At 42.0% G+C, this 25,157-nt stretch overlaps 1 protein-coding gene across 5 annotated transcripts in view; it reads right to left on the minus strand.

Annotated features, from left to right (window-relative positions):
- The window catches only part of THADA (THADA armadillo repeat containing), a 904,047-nt gene that overhangs the window by 655,879 nt on the left and 223,011 nt on the right, over positions 1–25,157 (minus strand). For all 5 annotated transcript variants that reach the window (XR_012244018.1, XM_073628459.1, XM_073628460.1 and 2 more), the window contains exon 23: positions 6,319–6,451. Coding sequence is in view for 4 of the 5 variants with exons in the window: in XM_073628459.1 (XP_073484560.1) it covers positions 6,319–6,451 (133 nt within the window). In the remaining variant the exon portion in view is untranslated. The remainder of the gene's footprint in view (positions 1–6,318; positions 6,452–25,157) is intronic.

Genomic DNA, 25,157 nt, shown 5'->3' on the forward strand with positions numbered 1-25,157 from the left:
AATACAGATGTATAGGGATCTGTAAAACAGTTTTTGGTTATTTATAATTTAATTTGAATTGCTTTTTTTTTTGTCATGTGATGGACACAACACCATTTAGGGCTGGCCAGACACAGACTCACACTGTAGAGAGCGTACACCAGCAGAGTAACAGAAGCCTCTTCCAAAAAATAGGGAAAGATCCTGTGACCACACAACAGTCCTGCAAGAATAAGAGGATTTTATTTTTTGAAACAAAATACATTGGAATGAGATTTATGATTTATATGAATGTATTATGGCTAATAACTTTGTGGCTCGGTTCACACTGGAAACGGCCACGAATCGGACAGGAATGCGCTGGGTCCCTGTTCTCCATTTCAGGGAGGAATCAGGGCTGAATCTTTGCCTGAATTCTACCCCGAAACGGAGCCAGAGACGCACATGCATTTCTGTACAAGCCGCTCTGCAGCCTCCCCGGATATATGTGAACCGGCTCCATAGAAAGCTGGTCACATTCTCCTGCTATGCTAATTGGATGCAGAGAAACCTGCTTCCAATTTGCATAGGTGTGAACCCAGCCTAAAGTGGAACTAAATCTATCAACACATGTCAGGAATGTACCTGTCCCATTTGCTCTCAACCAAATTGTCAAACCATCTAATAGCTGGAGTCATAACTGATCACATATGCAGCATTATGGCAGTTGAAGATCAAACAGAGGCACATACGCAGCTTCCATGGCTGAAAAGGATAGGAGGGTTGTGATGAAACACCTTGGCACCCCGCTTGGGTGCTTCCACCAAACAGTGCTTCCTGCTCTCCAAACCCTTACAGCATACCAAAAGCCAATACCAGCCCTTTTACAAGCATCGTACACAGACAAGGTGTTGGTGTAAAACCAAAGAAAATGACTGTTTTATGAACAGAACTACAGGTTTTTATACACTTCAAAAATAGGTCAGTCACCCCATGAACAATAAAACCAAATATTAACCAAAACATCACACAAAGGTTAGGTAACATGGTAGAATTGACACTAGACTAATCCCATCATGTAGGAACCTCCAAAGGTTAGCCAAATTAGCCAACAGACAGAAACAACAGGTGTCTCAATAAACTCAATTAACAATGGAAATTCACACCTAGGAGGCACACAATGGGAGGGACACACATAACAAACAGTGAACCCACCGCACCTCAGACTGGCCGGCAACAGCCTACAACAGTCTATGAGACAAACTCATACAATATTCCAGTAGTCTGAAAAGGCAGAATTAATAGATCTCTTGAGTGATACTGTTGATAAATATTTCTGTTCCAAGTGAAGGAGCCTCTCCAACCCAGTCTGTAGGAGGGCTACCATATTCCCTTTGACCATTAATCTGTATAAGATTATTATTACACCTTTTCATCCACTCCAGAAGGGAAGCTTTATTGTCCTTATTCAGAGAAGTAATTCCAAGCCTCACTCTCAGCATCCATTACGTTGTTGTCTATCATTAGCAAATGATCTTCTCTCTATGGGCCATAATCAGTGGGTAGGAGGCAAGTCCCTAGTCCCGGTTGGGTCTGTCACAATGGTTTACTTCTGCTTTAACTTCTTTGTTTAGTATCACTTTAAATATTTCTAAACATTCTGCTGTCAAATAAAATGGGGAATTCAATAAATATTTGGAATCTCCTGTGCTGTCAACCTGAATATGGAGCCTTGAAGCGGAAAATGATTTTGACTGTGGTTCACTGACTATCATGATAAAAAATTTATATGATAGTTTAAAAAAAAAAAAAAATACTGCAAGCCGACTTCGAATATCATTGTTACATGTTGTCAGAACAAGGGTAACAGTGGTGAGAAAAGCTCTCGACCTTGGAGAATTCCAGTTTTATGGTACCTAGAATAGCAATCTAGACACTCTTCGATAGGATTCTGATTTGAAGCCAGAAAATTATGTTTTAACTGAAACAATAAATCTTTGTTTAACACAACCAAACGTCTTTTGTGTTTTATCTCTGGCAAAGAGGATGGAAAGCTAAATGGCGTCTCACAAAACAAAAGCGTGATGTTTTATATTTACTTATCAGCACCTCGCTGTGGGGATCAGAAGTGAATGAATGTATCACTTTTATACCTGAGGTTGCCAACAGATGGACAGAGGCTATTTCGATGCTGGAATCTCTTTTGGGTACAGTATCTGGTATTAGTGTGCAGGTTTATATTTATGTACTTTCAGACGTTTGCTATAAATCCTTGGCTTTCTCTGAACTTTCATTGCCTTCCTACCCTTTTACAAATACTTTGACTTCCTGTAAAATTCTAGTACCACCTGCTTTTTTGGAATTTGCTGGCTGTCTTGTGTGGTTTGCATAAACTCTCACACACACTTCCAGCTGTGCAGGACAAAACAGCCAATGGAAATCGCCCAGGCTGATTTTCACCATTAGTCATACACAATTTACTGTACTTCAGTTGCTTCAACAGCTGTGTACACTGCACTGTACCTGGACACTGGAGATCATTATTCACAATGTCGGCACACAATAGTAATATTGTTTTTTATGGGCTACAGGATCTATTACCCCCCTGTTGCCTAACCTATGGTCTGAGAGCAGCATGTGGTCCTTTAGCTCTCATGATGTGGCCCTCAGACCCCAACAGCCACTGGTGGGAGCATGTATTTGTAAAGGAGCAGTAATGGCAATGATCTCTAACAGTCCAATGTAACAGATTCCTAGTGTCTAACTATTTACTGTGGCATACTTCCTGTCTTTAACTACATCTCACCTTTTTACCAGCTTCCGACCATCTCCAGCAACATCAGCACCACACAGGTGTAAAAATCTTCTGTATTACTACATACACCTAATATTATGTGCAGCTCCCAGGAGTTTGGGGGAGGGGGCGCCGTTATGGGCCCCTATATCTAATCAATTAGAATCCCTGTATTACACAGTAAAAACATAATGGTGCAAAAACAACTTCTAAAACTTGGTAAAGGTGTATACAAACGACTACGTAGCCGCCTGCAAACATGAGACACAGACACCTGATGTCAGAAAGCCCAGGAAGCACTAATCGCCCTGGTGGAGTGTGCTGTAACGGGGAAGGGAAGAGCTGGAACCTTAATGACATAAGCCTGGACAACAGTCCGCCTAATTCTTCATCAAAAGAAAAGGATTTACCTGCAAAAAAGGGGGACGAAGACTCCCAGCAGGAACCTTAGGTCCTTACTTCTCGGCACTAGGCAAAAAAGCTGCAGAGAGGGGGTTGACTACCAGTTATGACTGCCCATAGGCAGTCATGTGTTCTTTTTTCTGCCTAGAGTCCTACTAGGTGAAGGTGGTGCTAAAACTCAATGGTCAAGAATAAGAAAACACTTTATCCATCAATGAACGTAATAGAAACAGCAAATTCTGCAAGAAACAAGATGTTAACCTATTGTTGTGTACAGTCACTTTAGTTTGTTGTTCACAATTCTTTATCCTTTTGTGTAGATAAAAAAAAAAAAAAAACAGATTTTTTTTTTGTACTTGCCATAAAATTATTTTCGTCTTTTCTTAAAGTCTATTGAGAGACACTGGAAATTATACGGTTTCCTACAGGTGGATTGGACACTGGCAAACAAAAATTATCTGTAAGCCAGCCTAGGGTAACCCCTCTTACTACTAGTATGCCTCAGTTTAGAAGCAAAGCAGCGAGAGCATGATCATAAACACAGAGAAGCAGACTCAATGGTGTCCAAGAAAAGCATTTTCTTTCTTTCATTGAAGGACACAGGAAGTTTTTTTAGCTCCGGGACATCCAAGAGCAGTCCATCCGAGGGGTGGGCAACAGACCAATCACACACACAAACAGACCCAAGAAAAAAAAGCAGAACTGGAGACTGCCTGCATTCAAAAAGCCACCTGAAGGACTTAAGGCCTGGACCGGACATCAGATGGGACCTCAACATTCACCTGATAGAACTTAGAGATGGTGTGAACAGAAGACCAGGTAGCAGCACTGCAAATATGATAAACAGTTGCTTGATGCTGAAGACTAAGAAGCACTCAAGATCTAGTAGAGTGCACCTTGACAAGAAAAGGGAGGAACCCAGGACCTTGAGCTAGGATGGTCTGCTGAGCCACCTAGAAATAGTGGAATGAGAAGCAGGCACACCAGTTTATCTAGGATAATAATAATAAATTAAAAAAAAAAAGATCAGTCTTTTGGGGGAACAAAAAAAAAAAAAAAAAAAAACACCTTTCCTTTGGGTTAGCCAGACCGAGAAATGGAAGAATGATGTCCAAGTCGAGGCAAAAGGCAGAAACTACGTAAAGAAGATGTCCTAGGTCTCAATGCCACCTTGTTCCTTTTCAAAACCTGAAAAGGGGTTGTTTGTAGGATATGGATGCCAGTTCAGATACTCATCTTGCAGAGGTAAGGGCAACAAATAACACCAACTTGTAGATGTATTTATAAGAATATAAAGAGGAATGTCTCTGATGGGTTCAAACGGCAGTTTCTAATCGCAGAGTGTACCCGATTTAAGCCTTACTGAGGGGAACAAACAGAGGGAGCTACAGGGCTCCCTGTTCAAAATTCTTAAAAGTGAAACACCATCAGTCTCTGAAACAAAATGAAACCTAACCCTTGAAAGTACTGATTGCCCAACACTAGTCCAGACCAAGCTCCATGAAAAAGATTTATCCCGCAGAAAAACTGAACTTCACGCCAAGTGAAGTATGTCTTCCACAACCTTTAATAGACCATGGAGAAAGTCGCATTTCTAGTTTTTATCATTGTAGGAATCACAAATTCAGAAATCACTCTGTCTTTCATAATCTGGACTTCAACAGCTTTGCCATGAAAGCCAGTAATCACAAAGCAGTATGGCAAACAAGTCCTTAAGACAGAAGATCCTGAAGATCTGGCTGAGCGCAAAGAGGTTCTGCAACGAGTCTTACCAGGCTGGCATACCACTTCCCTGGGGCCAGTCTGGAGAAATAAGAATCACCTGAATGCCCTTCATCCTAACCCTGCAAAGCAGACAAGGAAGAAATGTCAAAAGAAGAAAGGCATAGATCAGGGTGTACTGATCCGATGGAGCCATCATTTTAGTGCAAGGTTAGTCTTAATTTTCTAAGTCTAACATACTTGCATTATTTGTTGGAGCACTAGTCACCAGTTACAGATTTAACCCCAAATGTTAATGACCAAGCACAATTTTGCAACTTTAACATGTGTTAGTAAAACCGTACATATCGTCACAACTATTTGTGCATCCAGGTGGATTATATTTTGTACTTTTCAGGACAAATTGGGCTTTCATTTGATGGTAAATGGTTAAGGATATCTCCTGTTTTTTTTTTTTTTTATTATCGAAAGAAAACTGGCCCAAACTAGCAAAAAAAAAATTGTTTTTTTAATTTTAGCTGTATATTTCTTGTTGCTACCAGAACCTACCACCAAAGAACAACCCAAAATAAATGTTCCTGTTCCTGATGATCATAGCGATACCACATATGTGTGTTAGTTGTTGCTTGTACTTGCAGTACAGCCCAGAAACAATAGTGAGCATTTTGCAGTTTTTTTCCCTACCCAAAATATTTGACCCCTACTTGACCCAAACACTAACCCTGGCACTGACCTAGATGAAACCTTGATCTACGTATTTGTTCTTAATTTTTTTTATTATTATTATTTTTTATTTATTTTTACACACAGTTGTTTGTTTCTCTTATTCTACAAACAGAGAGAGAGATACAAAGTATCCTTCCTCCATAATCACAGAGAGAGAAACACAGGGGTGGGCTTCACAGTGACTGATCACTATGATAGCCAACCAGAGGTTATCACAGCGATCACGTGACCCAGAACCGGGGCCCGATCGTTCGTATGGGACACGGAGCTCCTAGTGAGTCCCCAGTCTCTGTGATGAGAGTGCGCTGTGCGGCATGCTCCCAACACAAAGACAGATATTTATATATATGGAGCCCCATGGAAAAAAGCCCAGCCCTGAAAGGCCGCATGTACGTTTACTGTCAGCGTGAATGGGGTAAATATGGTGAAAAGTTACTTTTGAAATTAAGTTAACATAATAAAACTTATATGAGTTTCTATGATTGAGTTTACATATACTCCAGGCTTATATAAATTCCTTCTATGGAAAAAGTAGCTCGTCTTTTTCTAGCTGCTCTTACATTTATTCAGAAAATACCTTTGACGAAACACATAATTTCAGTTTTTATTAGGAAAAAAAAACAAAGGGGAGGACATGGGCTCTCTTGCATATTGGATTAAAGAGACCCAGCTCTTTTATTCACATTAAATAAACCATGCACAGCTTGCTCAGTTACCTGTATGTAGAATGGAATTCCAGCACTGCGCCTGGTTGCACAGAGCCTAGAAGATGGATCGCTAGATTTAATTTCCTCCAAGACGTTGCATAACCATTGGCGTGGTAAGCCGCGCAGGCTCTCTTCCTTGCATCTGAAAGAATCAAACAAGCGAGGGAGGTCACGGGGGGCAGTACGTTTTATTAAAACCATGCCACACCACTTCAAACACGCACTGACTACTCACACAATCAAACCATTCACAGCCATCTATTTTTGGTTCTACAGGCATTCCGATTTTTTCAGAAATACTGGCTGTATCTGATCAAAATACAATCCGATTCCCTGTGAAGCAAGCAGGACTGCAGATTTTTATCACAAATATCAATGCTGCCAAATCCACCCAGTGTAAACCCAATATGAACAACTGCCTGAAATCAAATGACAAAGACTAAATTATTCAAATAGGAGTATTAAAACTCCAGGCTACAAGGTACATAAATAAATACAAAATTAAAATAAACGTGTGAACTGTCTAATCTACCAAAGGATTTGCAATTCTGTCCTGTCACATCGAGATTCCTACACCTCTGTCAGCTAGCACAGCCGGGGGGGGGGGGGACGACGACACTACTGTCTTTATTTGCGTTAATGCTCAACTTCACTCTTTCAATCAACATTGGCTATTTCTAATCCTTATGTGGCTAGCATTAGTAAATAGATAGCAAATTATATGATATTTACTTGCTTTAAACTTTTTTTTTTCTTTATGTTTCTTCAGTTACTTCCTGGCCTGGGCCAAAACAATATCATACATCCCAGGAGTCTTCAGGAAAAAAGGGGTTTGCTCAGCTAAGCACATCCTCCTGCCTGTATGCCTGCACTAAGAGTAAGTGGATTCCAGGAAGTAAATGCTACACGATTCATCTGCCCTTTCTCAAGATGGCCACAGCCAGAAATGCTAGGGGGTTGTTTTTCAAAGTGATTTCTCAGCAAAAAAATGCATGGAGACATGGATGGATGGGGGAGTTTGCTTTGAATATTAAAAATGAATTAAATTGCGTTTTTTGTTAGTGGTGCTCAGATAAAGAGTAGTTCTGTTTTAAAAGGATCCCGTCAGGTCGCTAAATAAATAATGAAGGGCCTTCATGGCAGAATCATCGGGTGTTTTTTTAAAGAACGCTACACATTAACAAGTGTTTTTAAAAAAGGTTTGAAATTAAAGAGGTCGAAGTTCTGATCCAGGGTTTTCGGCTTGCTCCAGACCCTCTTCCAAATAACAGTCCACAGGGATGCAAAGTTGGCCCTATTGCATTGCTCAATTCCTGGCTTATAAACATCCCAGCAGAAGCTGGCTACTTATCTTTTTATATCTGCTAAACGGACCAAAGCCAAGGCCTGGAAGACCCCGTGCATTGACTTTTAAGGGGTGAAGTCACGTATGACTGCCTTGATGCTTCATGAGAAGACATCTAGCATAGTGAACTACTCACACCCCAAATATCTCAAAGTCTGGGAACCTTGGATTTCCTACGAGTTTCCTCACTCCAACCGGCTTGTTCGGGCCTCCTCTGACTGCTTACGGCGGCGTATCTGAGTGAGTTCTTTTCCTTCCTTTTTCTCCTTCCTTCTCTAGACTCTTTCTTCTTGTTTTTACAGACTCCATCCTTTGGGGTTGATCTCAGGAATGGGACTACCCCTAGGAGTAGGCAGGCCGCTATGACTGTTATGTTTGTATCCCTCTTGGATTCTTCTGTAATACCTGATCATTCTTTAGCCCCTGTGAGGGCGACCTATATGCTTGCTTTTGATTTCTTACCTTGTGGCTTAAAACCAATACACTGAAACAGAAATTAAAGAGGTTGTCCAGGCTCCTTCAGAAAAAATTAAAAGTCAGCAGCTACAAATACTACTACTAAAATATATAATGTGGTCCTCATTCTGAAAAGTTTGGAGACCCCTGGGTTAAAGGCTCGCTTGGATTCTAACTGCTGTGTTTGCCTTCACTTCTTATTCCAGTGACAGCCTCTGAATTAGAGATTGACGGAAATGGAGAGTGAAAATAAAAATTTTGGAAAAAAAACAGGTACACAAAGAGTAAAAAAAAAAAAAAAAATTAAGACAGCATGGAAGGGATAGGACCTCCATCACCACACCAGTTACCCAGCTGGGAAGAATTCCTCTAATTTCCTGTGATAGTAACAGGAATAAATGCATAAGGCCTCTTTCACACGGGGCAGATCAGTCATGATCCGCCCCGTGAACATCCGCTTGCTCAGCGGGGATAGCTCCGCCGATCCCCGCTGAGCAGGAAGATGACAGGTGCATCGCTGCACACTGTGCAGCGACGGACCTGTCAGAGCGCCGCTCTCCCCTATGGGGGGATCGGATGATGACGGTCCGTAGTGTCCGTCGTCATCCGATCCGATCCGAAAACGGAGGAAAAAGTAGGTTTTTCCTCCGTTACACTTTTCGGATCGGAGCGGGTCGGATGTCAGCAGGCATGTCACCGCTGACATCCGACGCTCCATAGGGATGACTGTATGTCCGTTTTTCATCCGAAAACGGACATACGGATCATCCGTGTGAAAGAGGCCTTAGGAAAAGGAAAATCTCCTTAACAGGACAAGAAAGTAGAGTAAACTAGACAGATGTTGCAACACTTCCCCACAATCTAAAACAAAGTTTTGTCAGTCTGTTTTTAAAATAATTACCTCCAAACACCATCAGTTTATTTAAAGGACTTTGCTTTACCACCAGCGACATGATGGTAATGTAATGTAGGAGTAATGCTCAGCCCAACACAAATGTTGTCCAAAGGTTGAATGCTACGTGAAATATATTTAAATTCAATTCCAAAACTGCCAAATTAAATTCCCGCTTGTGAAATTGACTTAAAATATGTTTCAAATGTCTTAGTAATTGAAAACAAGTTTTCACTCATTGAAAGGAAATCTGCATGATTACACTTGTTCTAAGAAATGGGACTGAAAAGCGCAGGGCGGGTCGGAGAATTCGCATAATGATATTCATTATAAAATGGCCTAGCGGAATGACTGCATTAAAAGACTGTCTCGTATAACACTATCTTGGATCACATCTTCCAATAGGTAACCAGAGTTGCACACATTGCCTCCAAAATCCACAACTCTTTTCCATATATACATATTTACTACATTCTAATCAAGTACACCTTGCTTGCAGGATGTAATCTAATACAATGTAACAGAGCCCAATACTGAGGGGGGTATGCCAAAACCATTTAGGGATTGCATAGCCGGAAACATATGGGGATAGTTTGGTAGATTAGATCTTTGCATGTATATAACATAAATGTGTAGACACAAGGAAACATCAGCTAGCCCAAAGTCATCCTTAGCTATGGTCAGGAGCTAAATACAAGGATAAGAAAAACAATTGGGCACACCTATAACCTGGATTTCTCTCCAGTAGTCCTACAGTTGTGCTAAATAAATAGCACATTCTGTAAGTATTCCCCACTTCCTTTCCTAGGGCCTTTACTATATTTTATAGTGCTACAGCCTGGAAATAAAATGGATTCAACTGGGATTTTTGTAATTTTATTTAAAAATTATACTCAACACTTCATGGTACAAAATATTTTTATCATGAAAGAAAAGGTAAAGTGATTGTAAATATTAAAAAAATGATTAAAAAAAAAAAAAAAAAATCAGCATCAGTGCTTCAGGCCCATCCTCTTCATTGGGTGCGCCCATGGAATGCCGCTTTCCATGGGGGCACCCATGCAGGCTTGCTCCCGAGTCCCGCTGCTGGGCCCATTGACACAGACAGCGGAACTCGGCCCTGCCCCCCTGCTCCTGTGTTAAAGCTTTTGATTGACAGAAGCGCAAGCCAATGGAGAGTGGGAGCCAACTAGGAGAGCAAATGCGGCTGGAGCCGCTGCGCCCCTGCTCATCACCGGATCGGATCGGGCTCAGGTAAGAAAAAGGGGAGGTATGTGGGGGAGCTGCAGCACAGGTTTTTCACCTTAATGCAAAGAATGCATTAGGGTGAAAAGCCTTAAGGCTTTACAACCACTTTAAAGGAGAAGTTCACCTTCGGGAACATGTTACATGCTCCGCCCATTTTTAGGGTGAAACATGTAACATGTTCCGGATCCTGCAGCCGCACCCCAATCCCCGCACTTCCTGTGACAACGGGCCGGGATTTTCTCCCCGTACCTGCAGTCACTATTTGAAAAGAGCATGTCCATGCGGGGCTCCGCCCACATGGACGTGTCACTCATTCACAGGGTTCTGTGAATGAATGAACTACAAGTACCGACAGCCTTTGTAGTTCTCAATCAAGAGCGATGTACGAGCAGACAGATTCCACTGTCTGTAGGAGTCCCGCATAGCACACACGACCTGATGATTGCAGGTCCATGCTCCTACAAATAAAAAATAGTAAACGCACATTTTTTTTTTTACCTGCTAAAAAATGTGCATTTATATTTTTATATTTATTTTAACTTATCCTTTAATGAAAAAAAAAAAGAACAAACACACCTCCTCCAAATTAGTAAATGGTCTTGGGGTTAGTCTTTTGGGGTAAGTGTCTATCAGCTCTGAATATCTGAATTATACAGTTTGTGCCTGTTCTTTTAGAAAGATTACTCTAGCATCGTCAGGCTGGATAGAAACCACTGGATAACAGCAATTTTCAAGTCATCTTACGCATTTACTGAAACAGGGTTTCCTCTAGAATTGTCTTGCATTTGGCTCCTTCCACCTCACCCTCAATCCTGTCCAGTTCTCCAGGCCCTGCAGATGAAACCCATCCACTACCACCACCATGCTCCATTGTGTTCTCAATGTATTAAGCATTGTAGGCTTTATGACATTTAGCATTTTATTACAAAGACATGACTTTCAGTTTTGGGCTGAGGAGGTAGAAAAACCTACATACTTGCTGTGCTCCCCATATCAGTGGCGGGTGGTAGTAATTTTTAGTTTTTGAGGGGGGGTGGCAAACAGTGCATCTGCAGCCGCCCCCCCAGGTCAGGTTGGTCGGTGCACCTACCCCATCTGTGATGGGCAATCATGGGCGGCTTCCCCTGCTTTCCTCCACGGGCAATCACGGGCAGCTTCCCCTGCTTTCCTCCCTGGGCATCACGAGCAGCTTCTCCTTCACCTGCTTGGCAGCTTCTGTCTCCTCCCTCCTCCTCAGCACCCAATCACAATGCTTCTCTTTTCGGCCAATCAGGAAATGGGTCTCAGATGCGCTTCCTTATTGGCAGAGAGGAGATTCGGTGTGAGAATAGAATAGTGTGGGTGGGCTCAGAGCGCATTCTCTGCACCCCGAGCTCACCCTATTTTAAAGCCTATTAGAGCCTCTGGCTCTAATAGGTGCTTCAACCCCCCCCCCCCCGTATTGGAATTCATGCAGCGGCGTCCTGACACCTGAAAGGGGCCAGACGGCGCCCGTGCACCCTTAATGGACGGGCCGCCGCCTGCCCCATATGCATCTTGGAGAACTATGTATGGAGTCAATGGTTGTTTTTACCAATGGCTTTCTACATACTGCTATTCCATAAAATCTTTCCTGGCTGTCTCGGAGTATAAATGGATATCCTTCACCAGATAGAGTGAGTGCGCCATATTCTTTGCATTTTTAAAAAGGGATTTAATAAAGCTCTAGGGATTATTTTTTATAACCCAATCCTGACCGGTAATGTGGCAATCTCCATGGTATTTATGGTGCCGTTTCTGAGAAATGGGTGTTTGTATTTTGAGACCATGTGACACTTTTTAAATCACATACAGATGGTCCCATCCAATATATTATGTGACATCTGAAGGCAACTAGTTGAACAAAAGTTGATTTAGGGATTTCAGAGCAAAGAGGGCAAATATTTACAAAGTCATAGTTTTTAATTTTGTTTTTTTTATTTGTAAAGAAATTGGGAACCCATGTAGATTTTTTTCTATTTAGGGCCTTTTCACACTGATCAGTTTTTCAGTTAAAAAAAAAAAGAAAAGCGGAAGAAAAATGTATCTATTTAAATCATATGGGACTCTTCACACTGGTCAGTTGAGTTTCAGTTGCATTTTCGGCTGCTTTCACACTGCATTATTGCGAAAACGCGGCAAAAACGCATACTCTTGCACTTTTTTTTTTTAGATTTTTTTTAAAAGGAGCTGTAAAGGCAGAAGGTTTTTCATCTTAATGCATTCTATGCATTAAGATAAAAAGCCTTCTGTGTGCAGCAGCCGCCCCCCCCAGCACCCCTAATACTTACCCAAGCCCCATCTCTATCCAGCGATGTCCACGAGTCCCTCGGCCATCCCAGAAACTCTTCCTCCTGATTGGCTGAGACAAAGCCAGTTAGCCAATCAGGAGAGAGAGGGGGGGCTAAACTGCAGCTCTGTGTCTGAATGGACACTCAAAGCTGCAGCTCGGCTCTGGTGTCCCCATAGCAAGCTGCGTGCTTTGGGGGCACTCGACAGGAGGGAGGGGCCAGAAGCAGCGAAGAGGGGCCCTGAGAAGAGGAGGATCCGGGCTGCTCTGTGCAAAACCAACTGCTCAGAGGAGGTAAGTATAACATGTATGTATTTTATTTAAAAAAATAAAATAAATACGAAACTTTAAATCACTTTAACTGAAAAACTGTTTAAAAACTGATCAGTGTAAAAGGGCCCTAGCATGCACTAACTCTTGCGGTCTATTGCATATGGAAAGCCTGGTGAAGCAAAATGTCAGTACTGGGAAGTATTTCACAGTCATGAAATTGAAACTTTGAAGTTTAAATGTCATTGGTAATATATCAAGCAGAGACAAAGAAGGTTATGCAACATGACTTCAGGAAAAACACTCCCACCTCCCATACGTGGAGCTCTGTGAACTCTGGCTGCAGAATACTGATTTCGAGAAATGCAATTACCTGAAAACGAATTGCATACTTGGAATTCAGGATCCCATGGTGCACAATAGCGGAATTTTCAGAAAGGATGGATACAATGGCTGCGAATACCTATCCGACACTTCCGGATGGTGTGTCGCCGCTGGGTGCTGTGGTTCCTCCCGCCAGGGGAGGAGACATTGCCTAGTGTGAAACATGCTGACACTTCGGAAGTGTTGGATCGTACCAGTGCTCTCGGCTGTGCAAAAGTGTTGGATCGTACCAGTGCTCTCGGCTGTGCAAAAGTGTTGGATCGTACCAGTGCTCTCGGCTGTGCAAAAGTGTTGGATCGTACCAGTGCTCTCGGCTGTGCAAAAGTTTTGGATCATACCAGTGCTCTCGGCTGTGCAAAAGAGCAAAGGTTTCACTTTGTCTAGCTTTTCTATTACATGAGCTGCTGGCTAGATTTTTTTTTTTTTTTTTTTTTTTTTTAGACAGCAGGGTCACTTTAGGCAGAGCTAAAAAAAATGGTTAATAAATTAAAACCAAAATCATTTTTAGACTACAAAAAAAAAAAAAAAAAAAAAAAAGAAAAAAAAAAAAAAAAAACCACACTGATTGCCTTATTCTGACCTTCCTTAGCTTGGCAGCACCCTGTGCGGACAAGAATTAAAAAAAAAAAAAAAAAGCCCCACACCCAACCCAACAAACACCAAGTGAAGTGCCAGCAAATCATTAAATATCCAAACATCTTCAGTAGAACAATGAAAGTGAAGGTTCATACAGAGCATTCATTAGTCCGCTTTCCCTAGGACACGTCAGGCTTTTCCCTTAATGGCGTTGACGCTGAGGGCTTATGACAACAAGTCGGTCTGGTACATGCCAAGTGGAAACAGACAAAGGAGAAAGTTTGGACTATGTCACAGCCGCCAGATTCCACTGGAGTTTGCTGCAGGCTGAAATGTTACTATGAAATCGTCTTTTGTAAAAACCACAATACAGTAAAAACAAATTAGTGATTACATAAGGAACTTGATGAAAGAATCTCCCCTGTGTGCGAGATGAGACAGCAATTTCTACGCACAAAGCTGGCAATTTAACTATTGTGTGTGCAGGAAAACCCGATGACGGGCGCACGCCGAGGCCTGGCCGCTGCTTTTCTTTACACAGTTAAAACCACAGAACCGAGTCTGTGTATTTAGACAGCTTTGTACTTAAGCCCTACCCTGCCAGTGCAAGTCAGTGCTTGAAGTCTTCTCTCCAATATAAATCAGTTTTCCTTAGCTCCTTCTTTATTTTAATATTTGGACTCGTCTTTCCAGAACGTGCTTAAACTCTGCGCTTATTCATTGAAAGCTTAGCTGGAGCACCTTCTGAGTGACTGCGGCAACAGGGGATGTGGCAGATAGAGCGTTTCACAATTCATTAGCTGGAATAAAGCTGTTCCAACCACACCTGTATAATATAAAGCGTGATAATCTTCTAAACAGTGGAGAGGAAGGAGTGTGAAATATCACAGAGAACATTTTCAGCAATGTAAGCAGATTTGGTTAAGAAAAGTGGCTTGGTTCCAAGCATTTTCCTTTCATGGATGAGCACACTAAAATCTCAAATAAAAGTTGAATTCTGGGTTATAAAATGTTGTGCTCAAAAAACTTACCAAGTGGCAAAACTACTATTATATTACAAAAGCAATTGTTCTTAAAAGGGGAAGAAAAGTCCAAGGCTCCATTCACGCTTGTGCAAATTGTCATGCAACTTTGGACATCAAAGTTGCATGACAAGTCGTTCCCCATTTTTTTCAATGATAACCATTCATATATGCACGACTTAAAGTTGCAGTGACTTCAAAGTAGTTCATGCACTACTTTGGTCCGACTTTGATGCAACTCGAGGGCCATAGACTTCAATGTTAACCACTTCAGCCCTGGAAGATTTGGCTGCTGAATGACCAGGCCATTTTTTGCGATTTGGCACTGCGTCGCTTTTACTGACGATTGCGCGGTCGTGCGATGTTGTACCCAAACAAAATTGACGTCCTTTTGTCCCCACAAATAGAGCTTTCTTTTGGTGGTATTTGATCATCTCTCCGGTTTTTATTTTTTGCGCTATAAACAAAAAAAGAGCGACAATTTTGAAAAAAAAACACAATATTTTGTACTTTTTGCTATAATAAATATCCCCTTTTTTTTTTTTTTTTAAAGCTAATTTTTCCTCAGTTTAGGCCGATATATATTCTTCTACATATTTTTGATAATAAAAATCGCAATAAGCCTATATTGATTGGTTTGCGCAAAAGTTATAGCGTCTATAAAATAGGGGATAGATTTATAGCATTTTTATTATTTTATTTTTTTTACTAGTAATGGTGGCGATCTGCCATTTTTATTGTGACTGCGACATTATGGCGGACACATCAGACAATTTTGACATCACTGGCATTTATACAGCGATCAGTGCTATAAAATGCATTGATTACTGTAAAAATGTTATTGGCAGTGAAGGGGTTAACACTAGGGGGCAATCAAGGGGTTAACTGTGTTCCCTGCTACGTGTTCTAACTGAAGAGGGAATGGGACTTGCTAGGGGAAGAGATAGATCGGTGTTTGTATGAACACACAATCAGTCTCTTCTCCCCTCAGAGAACCGGGATGTCTGTGTTTACACACAGACATCCTGATTCTCGCTGTGTCATGAGCGATCGCAGGAGCGAGCAGCGGGCCCCTAGTGGCCACAATTGGAAGCGACGTAAAATGACGGCGATTCGCGCAGCTGAGCCATGTTGCCACAGTACAATTGCAGCAGCTGGTCGGCAAGCGGTTAACCCTTGCCAAAAAAAAAGGGGGGGGGACCACCCGCCAGTCACTCCATCCAGGCCCGAGGAGCCTTCATATTTACCTCCACTCCAAGGGGGATTAGGTGACCAAATCTGCATGTTCCTCAAAATAAACAAAAACTTGTGCCAATAAAACAATATTTTGAGAAAATTCTCTCGAAGGCCCTTCTCCGTGGCCACCAAGTCCTCCATTGCATTAATTTCGGCTACTTTTTTTAACCAGACGGCCACCGACGGCGGCTGTGCCTGCTTCCAAAACAGCGGGATGCAGTTCTTCGCAGCTGTGATCAGGAGAGGCAAAATAGATCTCCTATAGATCGTACTTGGGATCCCGTGGTGGTGCAGGAGGAAGAATGTGGGGGTCCACGGTAACTCACGGGGGATTAGGTGACCAACTCTGCATGTTCCTCAAAATAAAGAAAATTGAGTACTGTCCGTGATACTTTTTTTATTATTTGCACTAACATACAATTTTTCAGGACAAGCTGCTTGGACCTTGAAGAAGGGGACATACCTCAAAATAAACAAACTTGTGCCAATAAAACAATATTTTGAGAAAATTCTCTCGAAGGCCCTTCTCCGTGGCCACCAAGTCCTCCATTGCATTAATTTCGGCTACTTTTTTTAACCAGACGGCCACCGACGACGGCTGTGCCTGCTTCCAAAAACAGCGGGATGCAGTTCTTCGCAGCTGTGATCAGGAGAGGCAAAATAGATCTCCTATAGATCGTACTTAGGATCCCGGTGGTGCAGGAGGAAGAATGTGGGGGTCCACGGTAACTCACGGTCTGAATTTCTGGACAATGTGGTGGACCTCAGTCAGATGTACTTGGTTTTTACAGTTACCCGCTCTCATTTTAGGTCAGATCACCGTGGCAATCTGTATGGAAATTCAGCCCCTCGCCTCTTTTCCCGCAGCCTTCTGGGACACATCACATCACATTCACAAAGCACTCGCGTATGCGCAGTAGGAAACCCTCTGTGAAGCCAGAAGGCTTTACTGCTGGTTTCCCTTAACTAAGATGCCGGTGCCTGCATCGGAAGTGGGTTTAAGAATCGGCTCGGGTGAGGACATCACTTGGTTCCTGGACAGGTAAGTGTCCTTATGTTAAAAGTCAGCAGCTACAGTATTTGCTATGGACGCAGAATGCTGGACTCGGGAGCGTGCCTGCAAGGTAACCCCTGGTAAAGCGCTTCTCCTAGGGTGTTATCTGATGCGGGGAGGAGCTGAGAGAGCCACAGGGGGACCCCAGAAGAGCAGGTTCATGGCCACTCTGTGCAAAACGAGCTGCACAGTGTAGGTAAGTATGATATGTTTGTTATTAAAAAAGAAACCCTTACAATCGCTTGAAGATCCTCTTTAATGATTACACAGCTGTGTCAATTTGTGCATTTTATATTTAGCTAGAGTTCAGCTTTAACCGCGAACAGGGAAAAAGGATAGCTTTGCTCACAGTCATGCAATGTGTGCACTTTGGCACCCCCAATACAGTTGAGAAATAAAAGCCTGGCAGCTGGAAAATATAGCTTAAGTTTTGCATTTCCAGGCTACATTGCAAGCCTCAGTCATATTCCTTAGGTTACTGCTTCCTTTAATCACAGTATTTAAACCTTACAAAGGAAACTTATGAAAAAAATGTGTCCCAGTAGATCACAAAACAAGGAGCTTTTTCATTGCCTATAGCCTGACTTACTTTAGAATCTGATGTCTTGCCAAAATGTATTTTTCTGCAATGTTGAAAAAAAAAAAAAAAGTATATAGGCATAAATTCAACAGCAAAGGCCTTTTATAAGATGGCCAACCGCCATAAAAAAAAAAAAAAAAAAGACAGAAAATAAATGCACAGTACTAAAATTAGTGTATGGCAGGGCCAATAAAGACGGATTTTCAAGAGAAGAGATGTTTAATGTTCCATTTGCTAATGACAAACATGAAGTGTCTTGGAAACATTCCCATGTTGCACAGCAATGGACTGGGCTACATAGTGTACTTGACCGATGATTGTCAGAGTGACATTTAAAGCCCAATTGAAGCCACAGAATCTGATATTGATTCAGACAAGCATTGCACTATCTCCACTTTCATCGTTTTATCTCCTATAGCGTTTGTGTGTTTTGTCTAAATAGGACTATAGTCTAAAAAGCACCAGAAAATGACCGCACTGCCCAATGCACTCTGTAACCAACAGACCTGGTCAGAACCCTCCACGTTCTTCTGTACTCTTTCACACATAGGAGTCAATTTACTAAAACTGGAGTGTGCAAAATCTGGTGCAGAAACCAATCAGCTTCCAGGTTTTTTTTGTCAAAGCTTAAAGCGTTTGTTACCCCAACAGTTCATATTCCTGATACGTGGCTGCTGTACCATGTAGTTGTATGAGAAAGTCTCCTGTTCTCTTTGTATTGCTTCCTTTATGTAAAAACCCTGGTGTTCCTGCCAGTCCCTCTGCTTTCCTATGAAAAACTGACCACATTAAGCAGAAGTACACACCATGGTCAGTTCTCTAGCTATGCTGGAAACTCTGTGTGCTCTCCTCCAATGATCAGACTTCTCCTGACACGCTCCCACTGCACAGCCATTCACTGGGAAGCTCCGTGTACTGTTGCTTCTCCTCCCCCCAGCTCTTATGCAGCTGAGAACAGAGGGAATGTGATCACTTATAAAAAAGGGAAAAAAGGTATTTATAATGTTTTTTTTTTATATATCTATACAAAAATGTTTTGCATTTTATTTCTATTTTAAAACTAAATGGGTTGTTTTTAAGGTGTTCATTTACAAATCACTTTAATTGAACAAGCTGAAGTTAGAAGCGGATTGGCTACCATGCACAGTTGCACCAGATTTTGCACTCTCCAGTTCTAGTAAATCAAGTCCACAGTGCATTGACTGGCAGTTTTCCGAACTGGATTAACCACTTGCCGCCCGCCCAACGTCATATGATGTCGTCGGGTTTGAGCGGCGATATCTGAATGGTGTCTGCAGCTACAGACATCATTCAGATATCTTCTTTTCCCTACACCATAAGAATGATCATAGTGGCTGTTCAGCCGCTTGATCATTTTATGGACGGAGAGAGGGGACACACCCCCCTCCCGTGTTTCTACCAACTCACCCAATCGGTGAGCTGGAAAAAATGATCCGCTGACGATAGAGATTTCCAGCGGGTCAGATGGTCCCCGGAGTCTCTATGGTCGTTCAGAGGCCAGGTGCAAACTGTACTTTGGCTCAGGAAATGTCATCAAACCTAGCTGTAAGAAGTCTAGTATGCTAAGAACTATGCTAGTAGTATGCTAAGAATAAAACTGTACTTATTAGGAAGTGACTAAAAATGTGGAGCTCAGCAAAATGGCAGAACATATCCATGTATACATCCACATGATGTAAACTACTGTCTGCTCCATACAACAATAAAGTTGGCAACCAGGTGCAATTGCAGTGAAAAAAAAAATATTCTCTTTATTTCTTCATATGGGGTAAAATGTTCCAATACAAGACAAACACTAACATGTTTCATCCTCCAAAAGCCTTATGGTCCGTACACACGATCCTAAAATCGGACGAAAAATACCACTTTCGATGCAATCGTACGATAATCGGATCATTAGTACAGAGCTTTCGAGAGGCGATCACGACAGTTCATCCAATATTATCCGATCGGACATGCACGAAAATTATTCTAATATGATACCAGATCGTACGATTTTCGTTTAATCAGTACAGCTGCCATCCGAAAATAATGCAAATACACTACAACACATGACATCACTTCTGATTTTTTACATGCAAGAATTTTCGTAATTCTAGTAAACTCTTCTAGTTTTATATGCAACTAGCATGCAGAAAAAAAAGGGACGATCTGTTGTCCGATTTTCCGATTGTGTGTACGGGGCATTAGTCATAGCAATGACTACTTAATGCTTGCGATAAACACTACTGCCTTCTGATTATTACTGGTTTTGATGGTATGCACATTAGAAAACACCCCAATAATTTAGTCCCCGAATGTCTTCTCTAGGAGCAATGCTAGTGTGGCCTCGGAAAGAAAGAAAAGACCAGGGCTATCAATTTGGTACCAAGATTTTGTACCAACAAGCCAAGAGTCAGTCTCGACGAATGTCCAAGAAACTATGCAAAAAAAAAAAAAAAAAAGAATTGCTGCATATAAGGCCACAAAGTTCAATATTCCTTGTTGGTGGAACAGTTGCCAAATCTTTTTTTTTTTTTTTTTGACTAACTAGAATATCACAACACTGTAACCAATCAAAAAGAAAATCAATCAGAAGAATCTGTGATCAATTATGATAAAATACCTCACTTATCTTGAAGCAGAGTGTTTGGTAGTGGAATGAGTCACCAAAGTATTTTTTTTCCAAGTTGATAAGTAGTTATGCGAGATATTTATTGCCAACAATGTTACCATTGGGGAGATACCTCCTCCTTTCCTGTCCAGTTGATAAAAGGTCACCAGTAAATCAAATTTAAAAAAGTTGCTTGGCATGCTGCTCCACTGCACTACATGACTTGGCTACTCTCTGCAGTTTAGAGAAAGTATATTGCATAATGAAAAATGTGACTGCAAACAGCATTTCAGCCACTTTCTAACATCTTCTGGCTTACTATTGGTTAAGTCCAATGAGGTGCATGTCACTTCCTGACCCCATCTCTTTAGTTTACATCTGATAGTTTTACTGAGCTCCGGCAGTACAGATATCGATACACTCCTGGTGATCTGAGAGGACAGACGCTGTCTTCTCTCACACAGCAGCTGCTCTGCCCTTCCCCTCTGCTGTTCATTCACAAAAGGCTTTGTATTTTGTGAATGGGTTCACATAATACAAAATGCTCTGTGATTGGGCAGGAAGAGGGGAGGGGCAGGCACAGCAGCTGCATGCGACTCCGCAGCTGCAGGAGCTGAGACCAGAAGGCCCAGAGTCCAAGCACCAGACATATAGAGATAGCTATACTCGCGGAGCTCAGTAAAAATTTAAATTGTACATCTAAGATACGTCCACGAGATGGTATGCCCCTTATTGGGCTTAACCCCTAGTAATCCAGAACATTTTATCCCTGTGAGTACGGTGCAAGTAATGTGGGATATAGTTGTCAGTTAGATGGGAAGGTTCAAACAGGCATAAAGTGATTATCAAAAGTTCCAACCCTTCCTCACTCTTGTCCTGCCAGGTAATCTATCCTATAGGGACACATATGGCTATAAAGTGTCAGAATCACCTGCTTCATGCTCCAGGTCACTATCTCTCTCTCTGTGGCCGCCAGCTTCTGAGTTTCACTGTTGCCACAGCCAATTACAGAGGAGGTGGTGTCTTTAAGGTCTAGATGATGTGTTGCTTGGTATTCAAGCAACATGTCCACACAATAGCAGCGGGAAACACCCGTGTCTCCTGGAACTTTCTAAGTGATGTCCATGTCCCCTGTGCTTGTATAACCACATGCACCCCAGCCTGTATCTTGTGCTCCTATAACCTCCTGCACTCCAGTTAGCATCCTGTGTTCCTGTTTGACCCTATACACTCAGTCTGCATACATTTTTCCAGAGTGACCCCCTCCCCGAATACCCCAGTCTGGTGTGTTACGGATATCTGGGCATCCCTGCCTGCCTAAGACTGCTGTGTCTCCTACTCCTGTGATCCCAGCACCCTCTCTCTAGGGTATCTGTGCCCTGTTATCTGTAGCTGCCTGTTCAGATAAGTCAGAGGACCACAACCTGGGAGCCATCAGCAGCAAAACCCATCACCCCTTGTGGGGCACTCTGGTGAATACCAGCTCTGTTTCCCCTTCTTTCTGTGGTACCAGTATATTAACTACTGACTCTCTGGGGTTGATTTACTAAAGGCGAATAGATTGTGCAGTCTGCAAGTGCAGTTGCTCCAGAGCTTAGTAAATGAACAGAAGCTTCACTTTGCAAAGAATACCCAATTACATTTTTGCTTGCACCTAATTGGATGATGGAAGCCAGCAGAGCAGACCAAAAGTAGTGCAGGAATTTTTTTTTTTTTTTTTTTCAAGTCACACTGAATAGAATGGTTCCATTGCACAGAATGGGGTTCAACTGGGGTCCGAAATCTGATGCGACAAGTGTTCCAAAGTTGGAGTTGAACGGGGCCTAACACTTACTGAATAATTTACAGTGGTGGGGCACATGTATCAATTTCAGCCAAACAAGGTAACCAGTATGGAGCGGGTCTCCATAGTAATCCATTGAACAAAATGCTTTTTTTGGAACAACCCACCCAACTGATTGCTATGGGCAACTGACAACATTTTATCTTAATATGATAAAGTGTAGCGCAACCAAAAACTCATAAATCAAGTCCAAATATTGACAAAATTCCAACTTTCAGTGACCTCCCAATGTTGACCCCACTACAGAGTCACACGCCTGTAGTAATAGCTCTCAGGATGCCTCGGGGAAACCCTTCCTCCTCCTGGTGTTCCTGGAAAAGACAGGATCTCCTCCCGGGTTCTCACGATATGGACCCCACTACAGAGTCACACACATCTGGTGAAATATCTCTCAGGATACCTTGGAAACAGGAATCTTCATCACAGTGCACCTAGACAGCTCAGACCTCCTCCTGGGATCTCATTTAGTCATAGTGTAGCCATATAAAACAAAGGCAAACCATAGTGCTCTCTGCTAATAACATTTCATAAAACGTAACTCTATAGCGGGGTCCATATCGTGAGAACCCGGGAGGAGGTCTGTCTTGTCCAGGGACACCAGGAGGAGGAAGGTTTTCCCAGAGGCAACCTGAGAGTCACTGGATTTCAATGAATCGTCACAAAGTTGCACTACGGTGGAATTTTGTCAATATTTGGACTTGCTTTATGAGTTTTTGGTTGCGCTACACTATATTTATAAATTTTTATTACCTATTGAGAGTAACAAGTGGATACACTCTAATGCCGCGTACACTCGGTTGGACTTTCCGGCAGGAAAAGTCCGACGGAATCATTTCATCGGACATTCCGATCGTGTGTGGGCCTCATCGGACTTATTCTTTTCGAAAATTCTGACGGACCTAGAAATACAACATGTTTTCAATCTTTCCGCCGGAACTAGTTCCCATTGGGAAAACCGCTGGTCTGTATGCTGTTCTGGACAAAAAATGACGCATGCTCTGAAGCAAGTACGAGATGGCAGCTATTGGCTACTCACTATTGAACTTCCTTTTTCTAGTCCCGTCGTACGTCACCGCGTTCTAGACGGTCAGACTTTGGTGTGATCGTGTGTATGCAAGACAGTTTCAGCGGAACTCAGTCAGAAAAACCTTGAGAGTTCATTCCGACGGGAAAACCGGTCGTGTGTACGTGGCATAAGTCTAAGTGGTGTGGGCAGCAATTACGTTAAGCCTATTAGTAGGCTATATTATTTTTATTTTCATAATCACATTGTTTATTGCTCTGATTATACATATTTTTTTCAACATTTTATCTTAGCTTTGTTAGGGCCAGCATTGGCGAGCTTTGGTCTTTTGTAAATGGCATCAACTTTAAGACATTTTAAGACTCCAAAGACATGCTGGTAGGTTAACTGGCTTTTGTCTAAATTGGCCCTAGTATATGAATGTGAGTTAGGGACCTTAGATTGTAAGCTCCTTGAGGGTAGGGACCGATGTGAATGTACAATGTATATGTAAATCGCTGCCTAAATTGACGGCGCTATATAAGTACCTTAAATAATAATTTTGGAGATCATTTACATTTGATTGACAGGTGCATTTGACCTACAGTTGACCACCTCCTCACCTGCATTACGCAGGTTTTGCATTCCTATAGACTTAGATGGAAACGTAAAACCCACTTGAAGCATACAAAAGCCTGCCGATGCAGACCTTCAACATGCCCCGGCGTTTACAAAGGGCCTGCCTGACATCGTTTTTTATGAAGAGAAACAGGCACACTTGTTATGCAGCCCTTTTCACCCTTACTATATTTCCCTTTTTGTATGGTTATTGGCCAATAAAATTATTGCAAATGGCCTTTCATGTCGTTAAGACTCAGCTTGTAGACTATTGGAAAATATTTTTCCTCTCGGCCTTGTTTTTATTTGGTTAAATTTGGAGCGTCCCGAAGCAGGAATGTTTTGTTTAAACTTTAGGCCTGCTCATTAGCGAGCTTTGACTTCTGAAGGGAGAGAGAGAGAGAGAGAGAGAGAGGTGGGCGGCTGCTATGACTGAAGGGAATTAAAGAACCCCCAGCTGTAGCAGCTTTATTTTCAAATAACCCTCAGATATTTCTCGCTCAGAACTGCCTACGCAGAGGGTAGGATGTTCTCTCTGGAAACTATTTGGCTCTTTCCTGAAGTATTGGATGTTTAATAAAATTCGAGAAAGGCTGGGCTCTTAGAATACCAGAGCTGTACTTATGAGGCCAGGATATGCAGTTGTGCCACAGGCCGCAGCCTGTTTCAAAATAAAGTCATCAAAGAACAGCTAGGCTCTTAACAGGAGGGAAAAAAAAAAAAAAAAACTTTCCGTTAACCTACACATTCTATTGAGATGTATAAAACAAAATTTAGCTCATTTAACTCTTTAACTACTTCAGCTCTGGAAGGTTTTACCCTCCTAAAGGTCCAGGCCATTTGTTGCAATACAGCACTGCGTTTCTTTAACTGACAACTGCCCGGACGTGCGACGCTGTACCCAAAAAAAAAGAAACTGTATGTATTTTTTTCCCCACAAATAGAGCTTTCTTTTGGTGGTATTTGATCACCTCTGCACCCACTAATTTTGAAAAAAAAAACAATATTTTTTTACTTTCTGCTATAAAACATATCCAATAAAAAAATGTAAAAAAATCGAATTTCTTCATCAATTTAGACCAATTTGTATTCTGCTACATAATTTTTGGTAAAAAGAAATCCCAAAAAGCGTATATTGATTGGTTTGCGCAAAAGTTTACAAACTATGGGATATATTTATGGAATTAAAATTTTTTTTTTAATTGTTTTTACTAGTAACGGTGGCGATCAGCGATTTTTTAGCGGGACTGTGACATTGTGGCACAAATCTCACACTAAGTGACCAGCGACACTAATACAGTGAAAATGCACTGTCACTGTATAAATGACATGGGCAGGGAAGGGGTTAACGTCAGGGGCCATCAAAGGATTAACTGTGCTCCTAGGGAGTGATTTCTAA

Source organism: Aquarana catesbeiana, linkage group LG04 (genome assembly GCF_042186555.1).
Source record: "Aquarana catesbeiana isolate 2022-GZ linkage group LG04, ASM4218655v1, whole genome shotgun sequence".
Lineage (NCBI taxonomy): Eukaryota > Metazoa > Chordata > Amphibia > Anura > Ranidae > Aquarana > Aquarana catesbeiana.